The following is a 12,020-nucleotide window of genomic DNA, read 5'->3' on the forward strand; positions in this document are numbered from 1 at the left end:
TGCTTAAAACACGTAAGAGTTTACTCCAAACTCTGCATGTTACTAGTTATTGCTTAACTTGGGTAAACTAGCCAGTAATATAAAAGAAGATTGCAAGAGTTTTTTTAGATATATAAAGGGTAAGAGAGAGACAAAAGTGGACATCGGGCCACTGGAAAATGATGCTGGAGAAGTAGTAGTGGGGAACAAAGAAATGGCGGAGGAACTGAATAGGTACTTTGCGTCAGTCTTCACAGTGGAAGACACAAGTGACATCCCCAAAGTTCAAGAGAGTCGGGGGGCAGAGGTGAGTATGGTGGCCATTACCAAGGAGAAGGTGCTAGGAAAACTGAAAGGTCTGAAGGTGGATAAATCACCTGGACCAGATGGATTACACCCCAGAGTTCTGAAGGAGATAGCTGAAGAGATAGTGGAGGCGTTAGTGGTGATCTTTCAGGAATCACTGGAGTCAGGGAGGGTCCAGAGGACTGGAAAATCGCTAATGTAACTCCCCTGTTTAAGAAGGGAGTGAGGCAAAAGACAGGAAATTACAGGCCGATTAGCCTGACCTCAGTCATTGGTAAGACTTTAGAGTCCATTATTAAGGATAAGATTTCAGAATACTTGGAAGTGCATGGTAAAATCGGGCAAAGTCAGCATGGTTTCATCAAGGGGAGGTCATGCCTGACAAATCTATTAGAATTCTTTGAGGAGGTAATGAGTAGGTTAGATAAAGGAGAGCCAATGGATGTTATCTACTTGGACTTCCAGAAGGCCTTTGACAAGATGCCGCACAGGAGGCTGCTCAGTAAGATAAGAGCCCATGGTGTTAGAGGCAAGGTACTAGCATGGATAGAAGATTGGTTGTCTGGCAGGAGGCAGAGAGTGGGGATAAGGGGGTCCTTCTCAGGATGGCGGCCGATGGCTAGTGGAGCTCCGCAGGGGTCAGTGTTGGGACCACAACTTTTCACTTTATACATTAATGATCTAGATAAAGGAACTGAGGGCATCCTGGCTAAGTTTGCAGATGATACAAAGATAGGTGGAGGGACAGGTAGTATTGAGGAGGCGGGGAGGCTGCAGAAGGATTTGGACAGGTTAGAAGAATGCGCAAAGAAGTGGTAGATGGAATACAACGCGGGAAAGTGTGAAGTCATGCACTTTGGTAGGAAGAATAGAGGCATAGACTATTTTCTAAATGGGGAGAGAATTCAGAAGTCTGGAGTGCAAAGGGACTTGGAAGTCCTAGTTCAGGATTCTCTTAAGGTTAACTTGCAGATTGAGTCGGTAGTTAGGAAGGCAAATGCAATGTTGGCATTTATTTCGAGAGGACTAGAATATAAAAGCAGGGATGTGCTGCTGAGGCTTTATAAGGCTCTGGTCAGACCACATTTAGAATATTGTGAGCAATTTTGGGCCCCGTATCTCAGGAAGGATGTGCTGGCCCTGGAGAGGGTCCAGAGGAGGTTCGTGAGAATAATCCCAGGAATGAAAGGCTCAACATATGAGGAAGGTTTGAGGACTCTGGGTCTATACTCGATGGAGTTTAGAAGAATGAGGGGGGGATCTGATTGAAACTTACAGAATACTGAGAGGCCCGGATAGAGTGGACGTGGGGAAGATGTTTCCATTAGTAGAAGAGACTAGGACCCGAGGGCACAGCCTCAGAGTTAAGGGAAGGCCTTTTAGAACAGAGATGAGGAGAAACTTCTTTAGCTAGAGAGTGGTGAATCTATGGAATTCATTGCCACAGAAGGCTGTGGAGGCCAGGTCATTGAGTGTATTTAAGACCGAGATAGATAGGTTCTTGATTGGTAAGGGGATCAAAGGTTATGGGGAGAAGGCGGGAGAATGGGGTTGAGAAACTTATCAGCCATGATTGAATGGCGGAGCAGACCCGATGAGCTGAATGGCCTAATTTCTGCTCCTATGTCTTATGGTCTTAATGAATTGATGGGAATTGGCATACAAGAGATATTCAGTCTTATTCACCTGCCTGCCTATATGATAAAAATGGTATCTGTACAATTCTCAGTCCCACTTTGCTTTCTAGTACGTTCAGCTGCAATCAATCAGCTTACAGAACTAGAAGGAAAACATAGCCATAACATAAGAAGGCATGTGGAACACTTTATTATCAACTGTATAGAATACAAGAGCAGAGAGGCTATGCTAGAACTATATAAAAGACTAGTTAGGCCATAGCTTAACACTATACAGATCTGGTCATCATATTACAGGAAGGATGTGACTGCATTAGTGAAGGTACAGAGGAGATTTATGAGGATGTTTTGGGACTGGAAAGTTTTATGTATGAGGAAAGACTGGATAGTCTGGGGTTATTTTCTTTGGTATAGAGGAGGCCGAGGGGAGATTTAATTGAGATGTACAAAATTGTGAGGGGTCTAGATAGAGTGGATAGAAAGGACATATTTTCCTTAGTAGAGAGGTAATAATCAGGAGACAGATTTAGAGTAATTGTAGAATGATTAGAGGACAGTTGAGATTTTTTGTTCCTCAGAGGGTGGTAGCGTTCTGAAATTCACTGCCTGAACAGATGTCAGAGGTAGAAACCCTCATCGCATTTAAAAAGTACTTGGATATGAAACTGAAGTGTTATAACCTGCAAGGCTATGGACGAAGAGTTGCAAAATGCAATAAGGCTGAATAACCTTTTCAAAGCTGGTACGGACGCGGTGGGCTAAATATCACCTTTTGTGCCATAAACTTCTATGATTATAGAGCCATGTCGTTTTTGGTATGTGGACCAGTAGGACAGGAGAACATTCCCTCCCACAGCTCAAGTGACAGCAGCAAGGGTGTGTCCAGGATTGAAAAGCAGAACTGCAATTTACTGTGCCTCAGGCCTTGCATTATCATGTCCAGTACAATAGGTGACCAATTAGCAGAAATTCAACAAAAAAAAGTTTCCTTCTCAGCTCACCCAGATTAAGGTTGTGAAATTGCAAATGGCAAATGGTGACACAAAAAACACCCACATTTTTTCCTATTCATTCATGGGACGTGGGTGATGCTATCTCGGCCAGCATTTATTGCCGATCCCTAATTGCCCTTGAGAAGGTGGTGGTGAGCTGCCTTCTTGAACTACTGCAATCCATGTGGTATAGTAACACCATGCAATATTTCTTCTAGAATGTTAAGCGTTTGTTAATCACCCCTTTAATCTACATTTTCTATCCTAACATTTTGAGTGACAGTGCTTGACCTTCTGAGCTTTCCACTTGGCCCTGAGCTCCCAGAAGTAGCTGCAGTCGTTTGCTTGCTCCTGGCCCTCATTGCTTTCCTTTCTGTATCCACTATGGAATATCTTACAAATGATTACTGTGCAGTCGTCAGGTTGCAGTAAATTCGGACTTGCTCCCAATAATACTTTTAGCCGTCAGTACGCTTTCACTTTCCTGATTCCCCTCCACACTTCCAATCCAGTCCTAATGTTCCTTCCTTTCTTTTTATCTCCACTATATATTTTCCTTCCATAACCATCCTCTTTCTGCTCTCTGGGGGTAAAAGGGCAGAAAGCTACCTTGCTGCGGTGAATAACTGGACTCATCTGAAGAGAAAGCAAGAAGCAGTTACATTGAATAAAAAGAGCCAGAAAGAAGAGGAGCAATGGTGAAGGAAAACAAAGCCAATGTAGATTCAACTCAAAAAAAAGGAAAATTCTAGAAATTCAGAGATCAATAACTGCAAAGAGAAAGGAGGTCAGGTTAATACTTCTGGCGCATTCCCCGTGGATGCAAGGTCGTCTATTATATATTTTCTACAATCACAAACTGGTCACCTTTCTTTGGGGAAGCCGAGGGGTGCTCGAGACCATGATCAAATGCTGCAAAAGATGAATCACCATTTTAGAATTTCAAAACAAAACTAACAACTTGAGGAATAATCATAATTGTGTGAAAGCTTGAAAAACACACAGTTGGTATGATATTATCTGAACAAGCTCATCCTGGGCCGTGTACATTTTTAAGAAAGGTGTTTACCCACAAGGAAGCCAGTAGGAGTCTTCACACCCCTTCTGGTTGGATCTTCAGGACAATTTAGAGCGAATGGCTCCTCCGCCGCTAGTGCATCACCTGCAGGCTGGGAGGACCACAGGCCTCCAATCACCGGTCGCTGGGCAACCAGGGAGCACACACACAGCGCTAGTGCGCCACCTGCAGGCCAGGAGGACCACAGGTCTCCAATCACCGGTCGCTGGGCAACCAGGGACCGCGTACAGCAGAGCGAGGAAGTCAGGCTGGATATGGAGAGCGCCGCGGGTAAGAAAGGACAGTAGCCGTATGCTGCTGCTGAGGGAAGAGGTTTAAGAAGATTAGAAAAGGCTGCTGACTGTCGGGCAGAGTTCACAATGTAGTGTTACTGACGACAGCTGAGGAACGGATCAATTCTCCAACTATATTCTTGAAATATTATTAACGGGGAAGTGTTTAAGGAAAGGTGAGGAGGAGGAAGAGGAAGTTTTTGGGGGGGAGGTGGGGTAATGGGAAGGTAGGAGTATTCCCTGTTTGTTCTCCAAGGGTCAGGCACTGACTCCACCAGAATGGAACTGCTTTCTGCCCTGAGTGTTTCAGTAGGACTATAGGTTTCATGGGTGTCAAGCGTCCTCCTTTCCCTAAGCGACCATTTGTGTTGGTTATATGCTGTAGTTACGTAAATGAACAACCCCTTGTTAATTGTATCGTTTGTCTGTCAAAGGTATCTCAGAGAGTTCAAATAGCTCAAGTTTAATTTATTTTGTGCGTTTTATACGAAAAACTAAATCCACATTTATCTTTATTATTTATTAATAATTACCTTCCTGGATTTTGGACTGTTCGTCCTCTTCGATTACTGAACACAGCGTACAGGTTGGGGCATACAATCAACAAGCCCCGACATACTGCGTGAATGATGAGTTTTACTGCTAATCAGAAAAAATCGTATCAATTAATGGGATGTGGGCATCATTGGCTAGGCCAACATTTATTACCCACCACTAATTGCCCTTGAGAAGGTGGTGGTGAGCTGCCTTTTTGAACTGCTGCAGTCCATGTAGTGTAGATACACCCACAGTGTCGTTAGGAAGGGATTAAATGCCCTTCCTCAGATATAGCAGTTTTCATTGGATGCAGAAGGCAGGTTGCTTCATCTGAATTTGAAGGAATTTAAGCTGCAATGTATGGTGCATTCTGAAAGTTGTAGTCCATTAGTTGGTATGAGCCTCTTCACTCAATTGTGGGAAATACGTCTGATTGATAAAGGTGAGAATTTCCAGACAATCGAGATCTGGGTGACGGAAAAAGAAGTAGGCCAAAAATACCAGAGCCACAATATCTAAAGATAGTTAATTGCAAGCAAGGCAAGATGTTGAGCCTTAACCTTTGAATGGACTTCTTTACCAGCTAAATTTGTTAGCCTTAAATTGACATAGACTAACAATGCCGCAGCAGAATAACACATTGGGGTGAATTTTCCTCTGTTTGTGTTTGGGCATAAATTATAATAAATTGTATAAATGAGTCCAGATGCATCTCTTGGAAGAAATTTGGGGAGGCAGGATAGGACAATGTGCATACTTGTTGCGGGTGTGCAATCCTCCATGTCCACATTATCTTCATGTGCTGCGCCTTGGTGTAAATAGAGGAAAATCTGATCCATTGTGTTTTACATGGTATAATGGCCCTGAAAAGATATAAATCAATGAATGCCCTGATATTGTGAATTTCCTCATAAATATTGTAAACTTTCTAGAAAATTTAAGTCAATCAAAATTACTCACCCCCATTTATGAACACACCAATTTCTTTCCAGATCCCTCCAGTGACCATGTGCCCAACAACACTGCCCCCACCCCCTCCCAACAATCCATGACCTACATTTTGCAACCTTTGACTTGTCACAGGAGAACTACAAGTTTTGTTTTAAAACAAAACTTGTTTTTGTGTTTGGTTTACATTTCGAGAATGCTCACTCAGAAATCAGATTGTCCATTTGGAAACTGGATGCATGGTGACCCAAACCAGAGGTCATTGGAGGGAGGTAACTTGGGAAAACTACTAATGCTGCATGTTGGTTATATGTTAAGAAGATACTTTTGAGTACCATTTTGGAAACCTGAAAGGCCCATTCTAATTTTTGGATTGGAATCTTAGCTCTTTCTGTAGCTTTTTGCCAGAACATAACTTCTGACAGTCTGTTTCGTTGTTTACTTCAAATTCTCACTTTGCCCTTTTGGGTCCTTTTTCCCATGCATAACTCCCAGACAAGACAAGCACAGTGTATTTAGAAATGGCTCATTATCTGACTTCACTCTCCCTTGCCTGAAGTTTCCAGTTAACCCAAGGTATTATAATTTGTTTGGTATTGGCTCAGATGGTCTGACTTTTGAGTGGGCTATCCAGGGAATTCTTGCTTTTTTTAAAATAGCCTCCATTCCCCATCTGCACCCCTCAGCAAATGTTCCTGTATATGAATAGCCATCCAGTTACCCCTTCTTGGAAAATTTAAGGTGCAGACATTGGGTGAGGACAGCATCAGGCTCAATTGTAATGCATATCTCAATTGAATAACCTGCTAACATCCTCTGTCTAAACTCACATATGAAGAATAATCAGCTGAGTGAGGTACCAGAGGATGCTTTGTACAAATAAACCACAGCAAGAGCTAGTACTTTCAGTTGGCAGAGGACTAAAGTTGGGAAAAGCAAAGAATGCCAAACTTATGGATCAGTCACTTTCTCAGATAGGTACAGATGTGAGAGAACCGTAGAGCTCTTTGCTCACCTTCCTTAGAAACTGTCTTTTGAATGGTTCTAGAGGGTTTTGCCCCCACTAGCCTACTCAGCAAACCACTTCACGTCTCAATCAGCCTTTGTGAAGAAGCGCTTTCTGACATCTCTGAATATATCTTTTTTTGAGCTTCATGACTTAACATGAAATAGTACTCGGTAATTAACAATTCTGTTCAGTATTTACAAGTTACATCTCATTTGTTACCTTAGGGTGAAATAAAACAACACAGGTGATTTAGGAATATTCAAACTGCTGATGTGGCTCCATTCTGGGTGGTCATTATTGTGGTGATTATTTTCCTTCTGATGCTGCAGGTAATGTTGATTCTGCAGACCTGCTGTCCAGGAATGGAGAAGAGGGGGAAAACAAAGAGACAAAAAGGACTGCAGAAGAGGTACAATGTAGCCCAGTCTGTGTCTGATCGCACGTCCATTTTCACCAAATTGCAGAACAGTGCACAGCAGGCCAGAGGTTAAAGCCAGCACAAAGATTAAAGCTGTCTCACTGACATACCATTAAGTTTCCCTGGTACTATCTATGCACAAAGCTGAAATTCTCATGCTGTCTATCCTTTGAGTAAAATTCATGTTTTAACACCAGCTCCTTGAGAGTTGGAATTTTTCTGTGCCAGTTTTCAAAAATCATAGTTTTACCATGCAGTATTGCAAATTTTTAAAAATAATTTTAAATGGTTTTAAGCATCCTCACATCCTCCGTGAAATGTCTCCACCATTCACTGAATGACTCACTCTCGTCTCTTTTGTTGCCCTCTCCCAGTTGTTATTCTCCTTTCTATGTTTCCTCTCCTTCCCCTGGTTGATACCTTTCTAACACTCTCTCATCTGTCTGTTCCCAGTTATCTGCTCTGTTTCTTCCCCCAGTTATTAGCATCTGTTTTCTTCCTCCCTCAATTACCTGCCCTGCCATATTTCTTCCCTGGTTCTTCCACTTCCTCCCCTTCCCCACAATTTGGGTGTAGTGATTGACCTGACCCTAGTAAACCCCCAGATGAGGCCACTAAAGGAAAGGAATATCTTCAGCGGGAGGAAGGAGAAGGGTGAGAGTTGTCAATGGGTTGCATGTGACTATAGAAGGTACATATTCTGGTGATGCCTGAAGTGGAGACAAATGGAGGCAGACTAGAAGCCAATTTTCCAACAAAGGAGAAGTTCTATTGGTCACACTGTGTCCTTAAAAGACAGCTTGATAAAGAGGCTTCCTGTTGAGGAGGCTTCCTTTCATGAAGCAATTTCACCTTCAGCATCCAGTGGATGCTGAAGGTGAGACTGCTTCATGAAAATGGATTCTGAACATGAGACTCTACCTAAATGGGAGTCCTCAGTTTGAATGAGACAGTGATGGTGTTAAAACCTGTTTTCTGTTTTCTTGGAAGGATGCAAGGATGGTGGAGGCAAAGGATTGCACACTGTTTGAGGCTTTGTGTGACACTATCCTATCATCACTGGCACTACTGCAGAGTAGCATCACTGAGGTACGCCTGCAATTCTATAATTCACAGTTTCTTCACAAAACGTATGTCTGAGATTTGTCTTTTAATTTTAGAGCCCTATACAGAGCTGTAACATTTTTTGTGTAAGTTTTCTCCCACTCTCCTCACTCTTGCTGAGGTAACTGGATGGCTGATTGTTTGCAATTAATTTGACTGTGGAGGACATCAGAACTGAATTTGATAGTGCCCTCATTTAACTGTGCTGTGTGTACAGTTTCTAGTGATCAACAGGGGGAACTGGGGCTGAAGTTCCTTTCTCTAGTTCAAGGACATTGGAATCAATTACTGCTCCTCAAACTGCTGCTCTGGCTCATATCAGCTATTTCAGCACATACAGGAGGTTGACCATGTGATCTTCCTGGTCTGTATGCCTCAGTATCACACCACATGGCGCATTTAGCACCTCAGCTACTGTGAACGTTATCCAGTGGCTCCTCTGGAAAATGTGTTTTTGTATATGTTGAGTTAGGTCCAGTGATGCTCTGCCTCTGTTGAATAGCCACATTACAATCATCACCCTGCAGTCATACATAAAGATTGGCCATTGTGTCTGAAGAGATGGATGAAACCCTGTATTTTGTTGACACAGAAGACAAAAAGATCTCCTCCATATTAAAGGAAAATTGAAACCTCATATCGACCTAATTCTACATACTGGAATTCATCATCATCAGAACCATGCCTCAACAAGGGGTCAGTAGACTGTAAGAGAGGTACATGTCCATTGTAACAAAAATGAAGCTTTCTTGGTTTCTGTTAGATGATTTACTTGTTACTTTATCATTGGCCACAGTACTCACACAGGTTTAAGACTCAGTAATGGCTATCTGTTTTCTGCAAACTGTAGGGAATTTGTATTGCAGTGTGACTAAATTTTGCATATCAGGGCAAGGTAAAAAATATGCGTTGCTGAGGAATTCCTTACAGAAACATAGGAACAGGAGTAGGCCATTTAGCCCCTCGAGCCTGTTCCACCATTTGTGGCTGATTGTCCAGAAGCGTTACATACTTGCCATTGCCCCATAACCTATTAAAACCTTTGGCTTACAAAAATTTATCAATCTCGGGTTTAAAAATTAAGAATTGATCTAACATCAGTTGCCATTTGCGGAAGAGAGTGTTAAACTTCTATCACCCTTTGCGTGAAGAGTTGTTTCCTAATTTCCTTGGTACGCACAAGTTAGTTGCTCAGTTTATACCTGGATGGAGACATGACACATTCAAAGTATTTGACACAGATAAATGAGGGCACAATTTTAAAATTTGCAGATGTCACAAACCTTGGAAGTATTGTGAACTGTGAGGAGGGCAGTGATAATCTGCAAGAGGACATAGACAGAATGGTGAAATGGGCGGACATGTGGCAGATGAAATTTGATATAGAGAAGTGTGGAGTGACACATTTAGATAAGAATGAGGAGAGGCAATATAAAACAAAGGTTACACTTCTAAAGGAGATGCAGGAGCCGAGGGTATATGTGAATAAATCATTGAAAATGGCAGGGCAGGTTGAGAAAGAGGTTATTAAAGCATATGGGATGTTGGGCTTTATAGAGTGCAAAAGCAAGGAAGTTATGGTAAACCTTTATAAAACACTGGTTTGGCCTCACCTGGAGTATTGTGTCCAACTCTGGGTACCACATTTTAGGAGGAATTTGGAGGCATTTGAGAGTTTAAGCAGTTTAACCTCTGCTTTGAATGCAGGGTGACCATCTCCATGAAATAAAGCCACCACCTATGTTGCACCCACTACTGCTGGATGTCTAAGGCTCCATCATCAATGGTTTCAAGGATGGGGGACTTCAATTACATGGACAGATTGGAAAAACTGGGCAGTTCTCCTTAGAGAAGGGAAGATTGAGAGAAGATTTGATCAAAGTTGTTCAAAATCATGAGTCTGGACAGAGTAGATGGGGAGAAACTGTTCCAGTTGGCGGAAAGGTCGAGAACCAGAGGACACAGATTTAGGGTGAATAGAAAAACAACTAAAGGTGGCTTTAGGAAAAGCTTTATTACGCAGTGAGTGGTTAGAATCTGGAATGCGCTGCCGGAGAGTGTGGTGGAGACAGATTCAATCCTGGCTTTCAATAGAGAATTGGATAATTATCTGAAGAGAAAACATTTGCAGGACTATAGGGAAAAGGCAGGGGGGTGGAGTTGAGTTGCTCTTGTATAAAGCCGGGTTGAATGGCCTCCCCTGTGCTGTAAGAATTCTATGATTCTATGGATCAAGCCATTCCATTCAATTACAGACAAATGAAAGATTTACATTCTAGAGTAGTGGTTTTGATCGACATCTGTATCTGGTGTGAAGGCATGGGTTGGGACTGTGAGAGAAGCATCGCTGAAGATTATTTATAGTGCCTTTGATTTTCAGCTCTGTATCTACATTCTTTAAATTGTGGATTTATTGGGCAATTTAGGCTCAGATTAGCAGTCTGTCTGAAGCCAAAAAAGGGAGTGAAATAAATCAGTGGCTTGTGGTAATCTTTCAAGGATCAACTTGAGCAGGAGTTTAGGAGAAGCATCTTTGTTGTTTACACATTTCAAAGAAAACAGTAAAAGTTGTAATGACTGCAATAATAAAGAAGTGTTTTACCTGGACCTGTGTCTAGCTGATCCAGGGGCACAACAAATATTGGAAAATTAGGCATCTTCTTTATAGGTGTGTGCTTATCAATTTTCCTATATTTGCTTCACTAAGGTGACCCATTGCTCCCAGGGACAGACACAAGAAAATTGCTGCTAATGTTTGTAATGAATACTGTTTATTTACTTGCTTAACATGAAATAGGTTTGTCTGTTAGCTGGCTATCTGATTCAGTTACCTCCAACCTTTGAATCCTACCTGGCTGAAAGTTCTGTAGCTCCAAATTCTGGTTTGTGCCTTGTGAATTATGCTGCTAGAGTAAAATAATGTGTGCACACGTGGATGGCTACAGTTACTTTAGCATGCCTCCTGATAACCTCTAAGTGTCCTCCTCTTTGGAAGACTCTATTCCCTGTAACCACAACCTCTAGTTTAAGCAGTTTAACCTCTGCTTTGAATGCAGGGTGACCATCTCCATGAAATAAAGCCACCACCTATGTTGCACCCACTACTGCTGGATGTCTAAGGCTCCATCATCAAAAGGAACTGTTTTCATCCTCAGCTCCATTATTCTTGCCAGAAAAGGCTTAGTTCAGACAAACAAAAAAAAGCTCCTATTTAATGGCAAACATTTGGGACCAATGACCTGGCTAAATTTCCCACCCTAAACATCCTGCTAGCCAGGGCACTTGTGTGTGTTTTTTACACAAGGAATTAGAAGAGGCCAGCCATGCAAAATTCAGTGATGCTAACAACTGGCACAGACCTATCAATGCCACTGGTGTCAGAAAATTGGGGCTTAAATTTTTGAATCTTACTAAATGGACTTGACCCCCCCACCCCCACCCACCTCACCATTATGGAGCATAAGTCAGTATCAGTTATTCATTGCTTCTCTCTCTGGTTTTCCAACAGCTTCTGGATTTCAAAGATCAACTGATGAACCATGCCCTTCCCACCAGCCTCTTAGCCCATTTGGTCATTACCACAGGGCGGCTTTTCCGCAGGTATTGCAAATACCCAAACTGAGGTCAAGCTCATTGCACCATCTCCTACTCAATCTCATTCTTTCCCAAGGACTCAAAACTGTACTGATCCTAACTACTGTCAGCTGCCTCCTCGTTCTCATAGAAACTTTTAAAACGCA

At 42.3% G+C, this 12,020-nt stretch overlaps 1 protein-coding gene across 1 annotated transcript in view; it reads left to right on the forward strand.

Moving 5' to 3' along the window:
• The first annotated feature begins 4,169 nt into the window (after positions 1-4,169).
• Positions 4,170-12,020, forward strand: part of LOC144684799 (uncharacterized) — a 97,828-nt gene continuing 89,977 nt past the window's right edge. Inside the window, exons 1-4 of the mRNA XM_078549033.1 lie at positions 4,170-4,262; positions 7,088-7,167; positions 8,167-8,265; positions 11,789-11,880. Of these exons, the coding sequence (XP_078405159.1) occupies positions 4,247-4,262; positions 7,088-7,167; positions 8,167-8,265; positions 11,789-11,880 (287 nt within the window). The 5' untranslated portion in view covers positions 4,170-4,246. The remainder of the gene's footprint in view (positions 4,263-7,087; positions 7,168-8,166; positions 8,266-11,788; positions 11,881-12,020) is intronic.

The sequence above is a fragment of the Cetorhinus maximus genome, chromosome 9 (genome assembly GCF_964194155.1).
Source record: "Cetorhinus maximus chromosome 9, sCetMax3.hap1.1, whole genome shotgun sequence".
Lineage (NCBI taxonomy): Eukaryota > Metazoa > Chordata > Chondrichthyes > Lamniformes > Cetorhinidae > Cetorhinus > Cetorhinus maximus.